This window comes from Diadema setosum, chromosome 8, assembly GCF_964275005.1.
Source record: "Diadema setosum chromosome 8, eeDiaSeto1, whole genome shotgun sequence".
NCBI classification, from domain to species: Eukaryota; Metazoa; Echinodermata; class Echinoidea; order Diadematoida; family Diadematidae; genus Diadema; species Diadema setosum.
In genome coordinates, this window is record NC_092692.1 from 28,528,131 (window position 1) to 28,543,260 (window position 15,130).

Genomic DNA, 15,130 nt, shown 5'->3' on the forward strand with positions numbered 1-15,130 from the left:
CATATCAGTGGTATGAATGATCATATTATATATGAACGCTATACTCGCCGAACAGGATTTCATTAATGAGGGATATAATACTACATCATTATAGGTGAGACTAGTTCGCCGACCAGACCAGCGTGTATGACTCCATCAAAATAAAACACTGAATTGAATTACTCATCCGTGTGCAAATGAAAATGTGAGTGTGGGAATAGGAGGCAGCTATGTCTCAAGCAATGTACTGAAATGTGTAAATACTGATAATATAAGATTAAATTTTTAAAAAAGTAAAAGACTGAGAACACGTTAATTTTGTGTTATGCCGTTCTTTAGCATACTTCTTGCGTAATCATATACTCACACATACGCACGCACACTCACTATAATTATATATATATATATATATATATATATATATATTATATATATATATATATATATATATATATATGTACATAGCAAGTGTGCGTGCGTGTGTGTGTGTGTGTGAGTGTGTGTGGTATTTCATAGTCCACGTGTTGGCCAATCAATGGTAATAGCTGGAAAATAGAGAAATTACTCCGAAAATTTGTGAATAGCATATTAACTGTTATCATTTACAATTGATTATGTTGATATTAAACATCGTTTTATTTTACCGTTTCCATGTAGAGTAATTTACTCATATCGCCCGATATATATATACATAATATATATATATATATATATATATATATATATATATATATATATATATATATATATAGATATAGATATGTAGAGAGAGAGAGAGAGAGAGGAGAGGGGAGAGATAGGGGGAGCTTTGTGTGATTAACCATCATTAATTTATATCAGGAGTACAGAAAAATTTATATTTATGTCTATATGTATATGGCGCACATGAAAAGTTTTATGGATGAGTGAGAGTTATACAAACTAGAGTCTCAGATTCACATTATGAAAGCCAGAAAAAAAAACAGCAGCAACAACAACAACAACAATAACACCACCACCACCAACAATAACAACACTGGTTTGAAGTCCCACTTGCCGGGTCATCACTATATCGTCACCGATTAGTGCATGTGCCGATGTACGTGTAGTGCTGTTGTCGTTGTCTTGGACACACGGGGGGGGGGGGGGGGGGGGGGAGGGTCAAAAGCATGGTCGTTCAGTAGTTTGTTTGTTTGTTTGTTTGCTTTTATTGTTCCATATCCAGGTTTCAACAATAAACCTTATACATATACAAGAAAAAATACATGGATGAATTCAATGTCGAATACAGCATTTAAGACAATTGAACATGTGAAATATGAGGAATCTATAGAATAAGCATTGCTTGTAGGGTGTAGATTCCCAGATGTTGGAATGAGATATATTATTGGGATTCTGTGATACAATTCAGAGAAATGACAATTTATGAATTAGGGCCCATAAATGTCGAAGAATATTATAAAAAAAAAGAAAACAATGTCCGCAGCACAAAATTTCTAGAGAATTGCACAATCATACGAGCGATGTATAACAAGTCAGATACAATGTTATTACGGCTGTTATTATAGATGTTATTACCCGCCCGCAATTACACCAAGGAGGTTTTATACCTGGAGTTCCAACTGGCTGTAATTATTCAAACAGTTGTCAGATTTCTATTGATGTACAAAAGACTTCCACAGGTGCACTTGTGCCTTTGATGATCTATGTTCGACACCGCCGTCTTGCTGAGCAATCTGGAGATTCATTTTGAAAGTTATCATAATGTTGGCCATATTTTGCTTATCTTTTAATTGAATGAAATGAAATTTCACTTAATGATAAAGCATGTAAGACAAAAAGTCAATCCCGTCCAGAAATTTGTTCAAAAGTGTAAATCAGAGCTGTATCATGTGAAAATATTTTAAAAGATACCATCCTGGAAAGCTGGTTTTATCACTTTTCCGCTTAATTTTCACAAATGAAACTAATATGGAATAATCTTCAAGTATAATTCTTTATTGATATATATATCAGATTAGTGCCCGGATATGCCCAGTCGAGTAATTTTCATCTTTATTTCAGCATTTTTTGCTCAATTTCTATTCGCGCATCCTCGTGTCTGTACCACCTATCTTTTGTAAGAAGGGATAGCGAAAAGTAATTACCATCACAAAGACATATCTTCCTTTGAAAATGGCTGGTGATTATGCAATGAGACACGAGTCAATTGTCTTTCTATCTGCGCGGCAGATCCTGTTTGGCACATGCTTCAAATATTTTTGAGCGGTGGCTTCGAACATGGGATCAAAGGGAATAACACTGTTGTTACTCCATCTCTTGAACCTCCTTGATTACACCTATAATCTCTTTGTTTCAATCGTATCGCGAGTCACAACAGCAGAGGGCGAGCTTCTGGTAACGTCAGCTTGGCAGATCTTGAAAACTTCAACCAAACTTTTGCAAGTTATCTGTACGCTGGATCTTACATTTATTTTCCCATCTATGTTGAGCTTTCACTTGATATCAACCACCAGGTATGATGATATTAATACAAAGCCATCCACTACTCTGCAAATTACTGACAAAATATAGACTCGAATTCCAATCCAACACTTTTGTACCTAGGCTTTTACTATTAAAAAGATCGTCGATCTTCGTACTGGTATTCGATCAATGGCTCTGCATCACGCTAGAACTCGACATCACGTCGTCCAACAGCGCCCCCTTGAATCCTTTCCCTGTTAGTGTGCCTTGACATTTGAGGTGCGATGTCTTGGAGGTTTAAATTGCACAAGGCGATACTTAATGTGTTATGTACATAAAGACGGATAATAACAATCTTTAGACCTGCGATGCTAAAGTTTACGACGCGCCTTCTCCCGGGTTGGACAATGGAAACAGCTGTCTCACGCATGACGTGCAGAACACCATATTTTGCCTATCTAATAAAAGGGGGTCTCCCCCTGAGCGGCGAATGTAATATCGAGTAGCGTCGTCTGAGAGTTCGCGACGCAGATCTTGATATATGTTTACTGAACGACGAAGTAGTCAAGAGTGTGCAGGACACTCTGCCTGCTCACTGGTGACCATTATTAATCTAACTCTATGCAACACGCCAGTTGCCTTGTTCTCACAGTCACTGAGACGCACAAGTCAGAAAGTTTCTTGAGTGCTTGACAAGTTAGTCTGCAAGCGCTGGTGTCGAGAGGAGGTGTTAACGTGCTGCCACACGTGCATGTTGTACACCTCCCGTTGTTACCCTGCCGTTGAATTGAGGTAAGTTTTGGAAATTGCATCCATTATTTTGTTTCCTACTGCTGTGTTTCATTATGATAGTGTTAATTTCGTTATGTTTTGTGTAAGGATGCTGTGCAAATAGCGTTAGTGTTGCTTGTATATGAGCGATGAGTATGTATACTATACTCCTTGTATCTTTGGGGCTGCGCATGAAATCCCTATATCTGTTCATCATGCAGTGTCCATCCTTATATGGTGTGTTTTTGTGAAACTATTGATTGTATTACTGTTCATAACAGGAATTCCCCTCTCATGTGATTTGATAGTATACTAGTACTTTGATCATGACAGAAATATGCTCTTTACAGCAGTCTGTCATGTGTATGCTATCGTATCCTCATTCGGAGAGATTTCGCGATTATCACTGGTACAAACAGCAATTTTGAGCATGGCGCTATGATCCAGTTACCGGCTTCACACACTATGAAATTAATGTTTGATGTCATACCTTTAAATGAGCATAGAGGCTGTATATTATACTGGCTATATGTTTTCATCATAATTTGCTTCAGTTGAGAGTCACTCTGAATTCAACTCCTTTCCCGTGCTTATTATGGGAAAAAGCTGTTTGTTTGTTTGTTTGTTTGTTTGGGGGTGTTCTTGCGTTTGTTGCGTCAGTTTGCATCTGTTCTTGCTTAGATAGTTCTTTAGATAGATAGTTCTTTGTTCAATTTCTTTTTCCACTTATTTCATGCACATATACTCCTTGTGAAAAGAGATCACAAGTAGTACAGTATGTTTGTATTCGTCTACTGTAATAGGAGGGAGTTAGTTCTTTCTATTTATTTGTCTTTCTGTTTAATACACCTGTCTTTCTTTGCATTTTTGTCTCTTTGCCCTGTATGTTGTTTTCCGATGACACTCTTTTTTTTTCTCTCTCTCTGTTCTTCGTCCAAATCCAAGTTTTGTTATGTTGCAAGATTTTTCTAGAAGTCATAACTGTCAATCATACTCTTTTCATTGTCTTCGCTGTTTCATAGGGCTATTATTACCTCAATCCGCCCAGGAGTTTTAATGACATTATTGTCATGAAAATAACCTGCTTGTGTTGCTTCATTTTCTTTCTTTTTTTTTTTAAGCGTCACATAATGAGATACGGAGTTTTGCAAACAAAATCGTAGCCATTTTTTTTTTTTTTTTTGCATTGTTTGGCAAGTAGGCCTAATGTATCTCGAGGAGTACGTTCTTCGTCCCATGCGCTGTTTTGGCAAAAATACCACCAACAATGAAAAGTTTACCCTGTTTCTCGAGATACGATGTTTTGCCAAGTGGAAAAGGAGCAATGACTTACGACCTTTAATTTGGCAAAACTACCTATCTATTAGATTTGCCAAACAAAATTTGAGCCCAAAATAAGAAGTTGATATAATTCACATTGAATAATGACAATAATAATAAATCGAATTGAAGACCCAAATTTTGGTATTATCAAACACGCATGAACGTATAAAAAAACCCGAAAAACCTGAAATTAGTCAAAAATTGAGATACGCCGCTTTGCCAAATCAAGGCCTTATTTTGAGATGTGTGACGATGAATAATTGAATAACTTGATAGAAAAACACAGTTGTAGATAATTGATCGTGGTTGTGTATATTTTCCTCACAGAAAAGTGGCCATGATACAGCCAAGGAACAGCTTGATGGCCGGCAGCCTGGGCGCCATTTTGGGTGTGACAGTGACACTTTGCTTCGTCTACCCTCTCCTTGACCCAAGATTCATTTTTCCCTTCACTACGTCACTTCCGCCTCAAAAGGTAATACAATCTGAATCTACCGCCAGCCAGAGGACGCCATTCCATGATGCGAGAGCTCAAGGGATGAACGAGTCCGCCCTTCCGGTGGAGAATGTGCCATGCCCCGAAGACGGAAAGCCTTCATCGCTCGTGGAAGCCCTGGACTGTCGGCGGCGCCTGCCGACTGTTATCGGCATAGGCGCCATGAAATGTGGAACAGCAGCTCTCTCGTTTTTTTCTAGAGGCCCATCCGTATATCGTTCACTCCCGTCCGATAGAGGTCCAGTTTTGGAATAGGCACTTCCTGCGAGGAATGGAGTGGTATCGCGAACAGATGCCGATTTCCTCCAAGTACCAAGTGACCATGGAAAAGACTCCCGAGTACATTCGCTATTCCAATATCTCCGGCATGATGAAAAAGCTGATGCCTCCGACGACGAAATTCATTCTCGTGGTCCGGGATCCGTTCACGCGAGCGGTGTCCAATTACGTCCATCACCTCGCCATCAGCGGCATGGACAAGATGAGCCGATCCACGTTCGAGTCATCGGTGCTTTCCGAGCATGGAGGCATCGTGCAGACTAGTAACTGGGCCATTCGCGGAGGGATGAACAGCAATTTTTTTCGGAAGTGGCTGGCCGATTTTCCTCTGGAGCCCTTCATCGTGATCGACGGCGACCAGTTTCAGACGAACCCCGTGCCCATCCTCCAGGAGGTTAAAACATTTCTCGGGATCCCGCAGTTCTTCGACGAGTCCTCCATTCACTTCGACCACGAGAAGGGATTTTACTGCCGAACTCACAAAGACCCGGCAAAACGATGTCTTGGCCATGATAAAGGGCGCCCGCACCCGATCATAAATAGGCAGGTTGAAGAAAGGGTCCGAGCATTCTTCCGCCCGTATAATGCAGACTTTGAAAGAATGGTTGGCAAGAAATTTAACTGGAAATGAACCTACAGATGCATTTGAGCAATACCACCAGTAGCACTTGACTGGGATGTCTCAGCTGCCCACGTAACAGACGTTTTCATTCAACGTAGATACTTTCTGGAAAGATACGCATATTGCTTACCAAGTGATCCACGTCTACAAGCTGTGCTTTTTAATAGATCACTCTTTTTCCATCGCTTTATTTACTTCTTAAGGTCATTTCTGCAATGGTGTGCATGGTTTGTTTTATACCATTATAAGTAAATTCATTCGCCCCCGCATTTAGTACTTTTCTTTACAGTGTGGATACTTCTTTACTTTTTACTTTTGTACATAATATTATGTATCATGTATTGCCTTTTGTTCGATGGAAATAAAGAAATTGATTTGAATAATTCCCCTAGCCCCAATATGCCAAAGATGTATACAGCCCTTCGTTGATATTTTGATGAGGTTCGTTGATCGTGATAGCTAACCAAGGTTGAATAAACCCTTTCTGCGCGAAGGAAATAATTAATACTTAGTATACGCTGGTATTCAGTGGCCGGAGAATCGGGGAAGGGGTGCGTTGGCTTTGTCTCCTATAAAACCCCTGAAAACGGGGGTTCAGCTCCAGGACCCTTCCCGTCGAAATGTGTGTGTGTGTGTGTGTGTGTGTGTGTGTATTTATAAATGAATAATTATGCCCCGTTTTGTGTTTTAAGCAAATCATCTATAATGTTCCCGTTTTGCGAGAATATGTGTTAAAAAAAACAAGCGGATATCGTTTCCTTGGTTAAAAGAGTTACAATATAAGTTTGACATTAGTTTGCACAATGTTGGTTTACTGCATTTTGTCCTTATATAGTGTAAGATTGACGTTATTTTGTACAATGTTTGTGTATAATGCAGTTTGTCTTTGCTTGATGTTTTGTTTTTGTTTCTGTGAACGTTTCTGTTTCTGCGATATGAAATTGAACGAAATTCGAATAAAGAATTATCAAAGAAAAGTGTTTCTTTTTTAACTTATTGCTAGCTGGTGAAATGAGTCGGACTGCATGTGTTTTTGTGAAGTTCACCAGCCTTTTGTATAGCATATTTAAAGGAAATATATCGCATGAATGAAGAGAGGTGAAATCGATATTGCAATACGGTATTTGTCTATTATCATATCACTCTATTTTGATAGAAGTCAACGCTTCAACAGATCTTACAATTGCACTTTGATTCGCAATGAATTGACCGCTCACTCAGATTTCTGACGTGACCTTGTGCGGATAATATCAGAGAGAATCGCCCTTTCTTTACATTTCTAGCATTCTTTTGTTCCCCCATCGATTAGCGAGGCGCAGCGCGATCCATTGAACATGCTGATTTCCCCATCTTTAGTATTTTTTTTTTCTTTCGCCATCAAGCTGTAGAAAAGGAAAAATTATATTGACGTTTCTTGTGGTTTAGGATCATTCCCGCACCTTGTGAGAATAAAAGATATTCCCACCTATTCACTATGATATCAATACCAGGCAGGGATGGAGTTCAAATAGCGTCAAGTGATCAAGGTAAACCTTATACGTGCGTTCTTTACGCAGCAACAAAGGGAGACGCTACAGGGAAAGTTAATGCAGTCGACCTGAAACTATATTATGTGAAAATGATATCTTATTACGCTTTGCGACGCTTTGCGTAACTTGGGGAAAAAAGATGAGAATCACATAAATATGCAACCATCCTGGGAGGTCCTAGACAACAGTCGTTACAGGTACGTTCACACATGGTCATCACTGGAGCACCATCCTGTTTTCGAGGAAATTTTCTATCTGCTATCATCCTATATCCTTACTGAGGTAATAACATTCCTTGGGGGTATTTGACTCAATGGATGAGAAATTTGATATACAAACTTTTATGATTATTCCGTAGAATCTTCTGCCAAACTGAATCCATGAAACTTATCTTTGTGTTTAGGAGTTGTTGATTTTACGTGGCCCTTAAAGATTAGACCCTCCGACACGATACATTTTCTTGTTCTTAATTCTCATTGATCGCTGCTTTTAAAACAAAACTGATTTCTCATTCCTTGGGAAGTTCTTTTTCTTCCTTTAACGAGACATTAGACAATTTCAAAAGAGGTTATCTTGTTCAGTTTTCTCTGACGGTTTATTCCGGGGAAAAGAGCACTTTAGTATAGTTGAGAACATAGCCACTTATTTTTATATCTTTGCACATTTAGACTCACAGAGGTGACTTAGTACAGTACCAACAAATTCTTAAAGAAATCTATACTGTGGATTTAGTTGGTGATAAAGAAAAGGCATGTATCTTATAGACCAAGCCTATTACAATTTCTTGTTTCTACTATGTCTCCAGTAATTCTGAAGAATCTTAGGATTTTGGTGTTGTTGTTTCTTATATTCACTTGATTTTGTTTCGTTAAGAAATTTTGATTTGTTAAAGGGGACGCCTCACATACCTAGTGCGCAAAGGGCTATTGCATGGATAGCAATCAAATCCATGATTTATGTGTAATATCGTGCATGATGTGAAAACATTAAGGGGAAGAAAACTTGCATTATGCTTTGGAACTTAAGGTAAGAGATAAAATGTTCTTCCATACAATTAAAGATGCTGAAATAAATTGTTGTTATGCTTAACAGCTTAACCTATAATCTCTCGGTGTGTTTTTTTTTTCGTTCCGTTCGTCATGCCTTTCAATTCCTGAATGGTTGGAGGAAACTTCTGTGTTTAATCGAACGATGCTATAGACGCAGGTTAAATATATCATTCTTATGAGCGTGCAAAGAAGATATAAAATTGATTATCAAATTAATTCTACTTATTCAATAAATTGCATTTCTTTTTATTCTCAGTCAGCTTATCAGATAAAGGTATCCATGTAATGAAGTGGTCAAATTGATTATTGAATTAATTGTACTTATTCAATAAATTGCATTTCTTTTGATTCTTAGTCAACTCTTTAGGTAAAGGTATTCATGTAATGATTTGATCAAATTGATTGTTGAATCAATATTGTACTTAATTCAATAAATTTATTTTGTTAATACTTACTCAAGTCGTCAGGTCGTGCAGCAGAGCAAAGATTACACACGCGATATGGCTCTCGACAGTATGCATACAGAAGCTCTTCTCGTGGTCGACTACGGTCTTTCGAATAGTAACGACGAAGGCCTCAATGTCACTCAGTCTGCCGTTATTTCATCCTCAGCGTGGTCGTGGAAAGCGATTACGTGGTCTTGGTTCGTGGTGTGCGAGCTGATGACGTCGATTGTAGGAATACTCGGGAACCTTCTGGTGATCATTGTCACATTCCGTGGTCGCATGCAGAGTCGTTCCACGGATTTACTCGTGGGGAACTTGGCAGTGGCGGACTTACTGACTTCACTGTTCTTGATTCCCATCCCCGCCATAAGTCGCGTTCCGTACACATGGGCCGGCTCCCTCTACTGTAAAATCGTGCGAGGCCGTTACCTGATGTGGACGTCGGTGAGCGCATCGATCTACAGTCTTTTGGCCGTCTCCGTCGACCGCTTCTTCGCCGTGGTCTACCCGATTCGCTTCAAGAAGACTGTCACGCGCAGACGCGTCTCCATCATCATCGTCTGCCTCTGGATTGGTTCGGCTGTTCTGATGAGCTCAACTCTCGTCGTGAATATAGTGGATGGAGCAAAGGGCGTGTGCACCGTGTTGATTACGTCGTCGGGCTTCCTCATCGTATTCGGCCTGTACACCTTCTGCATCCGGGTGGCCATCCCGACCACCATCATGCTCTCCAGTCAGCTCGGCATCGCCCGCTCGCTCCGTCGAGAGGCCTCGCGCTTCAAGTCGGACGGCGGCGACAGCTCGACGTCGGCTTCGTTTCACAACGTCGCCAGGAACCGCATCCTCAAGCTCACTCTTACCATCGTTCTGATCTACGTCGCCTGTTGGGCCCCTCAGCAGCTGGCCTTCTTGGCGACCAACTTTGGCATCATCCCGAAGACCTACTTAAGGAGTCCTCTCAATCGGATCCTTATTACCGTCGCCTTCTTCAACTGCTGCATCAATCCCATTGTCTACACTCTCCGTCATCCGAGATTCAGAACTGCGGTGGCGGACTTTTTCCGCAGGACCAAGGTCAGCAATTTCCCGATCTTCGGAGATTCAGTAACCCTCAAAACTTAAAGGTAATCGAAGGGATGGTATGGTATTGGTGGAGGTGAGAATTCAGCATTTAACTTTTCGCGAGATACTTAGAAACCACTCTATGAAATTTTAAGAAGCACACAATTCTAAGTGGAATTCAGTGTTTTTCTTTTTTTTATGAACATCCGTTTTGAAATCGATGAGATATCCAAAAACAAAGTAAACGAAGCGACCTTAAAACTTGGGTCCCATCTTTAATTAGGACCTCTTTGGGTTTTATATATATATATATATCTCAGCCACTTCAAAACCAATTTCCATCAAATAAACCTTGAATTCCCCTTAGAGTGTCATATTCTTTCATATACTATATAAGAGGTTTCCCTGTCTCTCAAAAAATAAAATCATCATCAAAACATGTTGGAAACCTCGAGTCTCATCTCAACCGAAACTGTGCCGTCCCTTTATCCTCTGTTTTGCAGAGATTAGACTACAAGCACACCGAATTAAAGCTGATATTGGGTCAATTTTTAGTTTAAATTTGTGAAAAAAACAAACAAAGTATAATGCCCAAATCTTACTGCAATTCACTTGCATGATTATGTCATTCACTTACGAGCTTACGTAGGATTTAGATATCACTCGAATGAACGTACAGTGCTAACGTCTGGAGCCAAATTACGATTAACAATTCAAATTTATATTGTGTTTTGACAAACTCTTTTGCTTGGGGCATTCTTCCAAGCGTTAATAACTTTGTGTTCTCGGTTTAAGTCATATGACGAAATGACAGGAAAACTGTGCACATTTTGATCCCAAATGTTACGCATTGTGATGTCATGATATAAGATTTGATAGTAACAGTTCGATATTCCGATGATTCGTTCATCCAAAATGAAGCAAGATCCGTTATTCAGAGGTTCACTTATCTGAAAACGAAATAAAGTACATAATTTCTACTTTTTTTAATCTTTTTTGATTAACGAATCTTCGGAATCAATCTTATTTCATTTCCGGACGAACCATCACTACCTCTACGAAATAGTTATAAGCTTTGGCATGTTCGGAATGAAGCAAAGGAAAAAATACAAATCTTCGGATTAACAAACATCTGGTATACGGAATAATTACGTGTGGTACTCTCGTAACATATATTGGAATACCCGTAACCATTTTCCTCTTTTCCGGATGAACTGATCTTCGGAATAGCGAAAAAACATCCAAATTAAACATAGTACCTTGTTATGCAACATCGTTTTTCCTGTAATAGTACGCCTAGTAAGCAAAATAGCATGTCTAAGCGTTGATTGCATTGCCTTTTACCTTAAAACATCGTTTTTAGTAAACAGATGATTAAAGTAATTCCACCAAAGAGACTAGAAAAGTTTTGGTTAAGACTTGAAATCCTTATTATCAGCGACATCATACTATTTGGTATTATTCCGTTGAAAGAGTCTGAAGTAACCTTATGTATAAATCGAGATGTTTTGCATTCGAATCAAAGAAGAAAAGAAAAAAAAAAGCGAAGGACCCTTTTACTCACTCCTTGGTATGCAACAAATTGAATTGTCCTGTCTATGGGTATATAGGGAGATTTTTTGTTATATTTATGTTGGTCATCGTGCGATATCATGCATATTTTCAGTAAATTTTTATGATTTTTTTAACTCTTTTTTAACGATTCTGGAAATATTGTTTTACTTGACGACTTTATTTTGTCACATCCCCCTTCAATAGATTTTCTAATTTTGCAAATTATTATTTTTTATTTACAGTGCTGTATTAATTTACTATTGATTTTTGCACTAGGTGCCTTTTGCTATAGCAGGGTCTTGATGTATCCGGTTTCACGATGGGGGGGGGGGGGAAGGAAACTTGGAGTTGGAAGATCTGTGCGAGAGAGCGGAGCGACTAAGCAGGGGAAAGGGGGAGGGTGTGAGAGGGGGCTATTCCCCCTCCCCCCCCCCCTTCCCACACGAGGGGAAATTTTACATTTTCAAACCTGAAATTCAGCGATCTGGTGCACACATTTGGTGAAATTTTACATTTTTTTTTCTATCAAAAATAGATAATTCACAGATATGTGAATGATTAAATCGTTCAAATCGATTAACGTTTATCTCAGCTGTTGTTCTGCATGTGCGACATCACTGTGAACTATAAATGGAAGTTGCTATAGGGGTTTGAAGGGGAACTACACGACGAAGCTCTAGCAATTTTAGAATTGGAATAGAACTTCCCCATAAATTTGCACAAATTGCGAAGAGATTTCAGTCCTTTTCTCTAACAGTCCTCCATGCTTAAATTGGGAAAAAATGCATTCCAAATGTATCTTGTGAGACCATCGCCCAATCAATTTCATTGCGAAATGAACGTTCTTTACAAGAGAAAGCAAATGTTTTGGCAACTTTTTCGAATTTTTCCCATTTTTGCACATTGTTTCGGAGTAGACGTAAACAGTAACCGTAGAAAAGATGCATGTCTTACCATAGTTTTAAACAACGTTTCATGCGTGTTCACAAGTGTGCACTTCAATAATTATCAATGTTATGACACACACACACACAAAGAATTGTCCTGTTTTGAGGTTTGCTGTTCCCCGTAATTGGTGTTTACGCAAAGGAAGTTGAGTCTGAAAAGGGACCTCAGCCGAATAACACCGAAATGAGGGAAATGTTGCTTTTGCTATTGACAATGAACGATTACACAATCGTCATTGTCCAAACTGTGCTCATTACATTAAGATGCACATAATCAGGTGGCGGCGGTGATGATGGAATAAAAGAAAGACATGCGTTCATAGTCCATGTGTGTAGTATAGGACCCCGTTTACAGTGCAGGGCTGGGCCGAGCCGCGGCCGAGCCCGGCCTCAATTGCGGTACTCTGCCCCGAAATTTTGTCCGTTTACAGTGCCGGGCTCGGCCCGGGCTTTTAATTCAAACCTTTCAATATTTCGTCGTTGTGGCGCTATGCTGGTAAACAAACGACTGTTATTGGGAGCGTGCCGGTCGCAATTTGGTACCGCATTGGCCCAGTTTGCGTTTACAGTGAGAAAAGGCCGGGCTACCTCCAGAGCCTGGCCAATGCGCGGCCGATTTTGGTACCGCATTTGACCTTTTGCGCGTTTACAGTGAAATGAAGGCCGGGCTGCCCGGCCTTTTCACTCACTGTAAACGGGGTCCCTGTCCATGGTACAAGGACGAGAGCCCAAATGACATTACAAACCATACAGTTCAAGAAGAACGAGGATAGTAAAGAAAGGAGAAGGAAAAGGTTCACACATTTTTCTACTAATCAATGCGAATCCGATGTATCGCATGAGTGTGCACCATTCCAGCTCATGCTTGGTGCCAGTATACAAAATAATGATGCACAGGACAGAGTGGATCGGTGAGAATTGGATGCGCGAGTTTAACTTTGGAACTGTTTAAATCCACGAGCGGAGCGAGTGGTGAGAATTGGATGCGTGAGTTTTACTTTGGAACTGTTTAAATCCACGAGCGGAGCGAGTGGTGAGAATAATTGAATGCGTGAGTTTAACTTTGGAACTGTTTAAACCCACTCGATGCGCTCGTGGGTTTTAGACTGTTCCAAAGTTAGACGAGAGCATCCAATTCTCACCGATCCACGAAATAGGCCTGTGCATCATTTGTGTTATGAAAAGGGCCCGTAAATTCATGAAATAACAACCATTTTCTCCATCATGCGTCCGGTACACCTACAACACTGTACAAGGTTTGAGTCATGCGTTCGGATTTTACCGGACGCATGGCCATGCGTTCAGATTTTACCAGACACCTGGCTCAGTGAGGATCAGTGAAAATCAATGCATGGCAATTGACCAATCAGATTGCAGAGATTTTAAAGCCCATTTTATGACATGAACTGATCATAATAATTATCACTGACCATGCTAATCGCAAGTGCAAAATTCCCAGCCGTATACGCTTCTCACTGCTCCTGATACCAATGTCCCTTTTTAAAAGAAATGATAATAAAGCGCAATGCTGTTAAAATACCTGAAGATCTATATTATGGACCATTCATTTTGTGTCGGCGCAGTACAGATTGTCCGCGTTGGTGCATAGGCGTTTACATAATTAGCGTTTGTGTGTGTGTGTGTATATATATATATATATATATATATATATATGTGTGTGTGTGTGTGTGTGTGTGTGTGTGTTAAAAGGGGGCTGTTGGACTTTGCTATAGCACTTATTTCAACCTAGACCTTAAATCACAGTTCATGCGCATAATCGCCTATTGACTTCTACCCTTCCACACAAAACACGAGACATTCCTAGACGAAGACAGTTACTCTAAAAAACAAAAAACAATTTTAAGCAAAAGTTAAATGACCTTTGACCTTAGACCTATAGGGATTTTAGCCCCTAAATGTAATCACTGCATTTTGACATCATGACACTATAGCATACGTGGGCAAAGTACTACGAAATCCACTAAACAGACTTTCTTATAAGTTGCTATGGCGAAATCTGGATGGGGAGGGAGGGACGGACGGACGTACATCCACTACTGAGTAACACAATGTCTTCAGCACCCAATCCATTTTTTTTTTATACAGTGCATTGACTTCCTTATCATGGTATTGTTATTTCCCTCCTGAGGAAAACTATGTTTGTAATGAAAAGCAATTCCCAATATTGTGGACTATAAATATTCAGTGCAATTAGTTCACTTTGGAAAACCCATTCTTTTCTTGTTGTTGTTGTTGCCTTAAAATTTCAGTATTTCCGATTAAAATGGTTTCCATTACTTCGTCTGGTATTAAGCAGAACAAAATGCAAATGACGGCGCCCTGATGATATATTACCAGGACAAAATATAAGTATCAAAAATCGCTTTATTCAAATTCAAATTCAAACTTTATTTTTCACTCTTTTTCCAACAGAATGTACAAAAAAACAATATGATACATTTGGCATGCGAGTCGTTGATTATATACATACATATATACATAGTCAGACAGGGATAACAACATGCTCATGTCCTTATGTTTGGTACAAAAAGAAACATACACTCTATTTATACACTCTGTGAAAAAAAAAAAAGTGGAGGTACCCACTCAAAAGACTATGCTTGTAAC

The 15,130-nt window shown here is 39.5% G+C and overlaps 1 protein-coding gene and 1 pseudogene across 1 annotated transcript; both read left to right on the forward strand.

Moving 5' to 3' along the window:
• The first annotated feature begins 4,855 nt into the window (after window positions 1–4,855).
• LOC140232183 (heparan sulfate glucosamine 3-O-sulfotransferase 5-like) lies at window positions 4,856–5,924 on the forward strand (annotated as a pseudogene).
• A 3,069-nt stretch (window positions 5,925–8,993) lies between these two features.
• LOC140232185 (allatostatin-A receptor-like) lies at window positions 8,994–10,061 on the forward strand. The gene has a single exon (XM_072312322.1). It carries the CDS (start codon window positions 8,994–8,996, stop codon window positions 10,059–10,061), a length of 1,068 nt encoding a protein of 355 aa, XP_072168423.1.
• Window positions 10,062–15,130: the final 5,069 nt, after the last annotated feature.

Coding starts and splice junctions, on each gene's coding strand:
- LOC140232185 (XM_072312322.1), top strand. CDS start 8,994: ATGGCTCTCGACAGTATGCATACAGAAGCTCTTCTCGTGGTCGACTAC.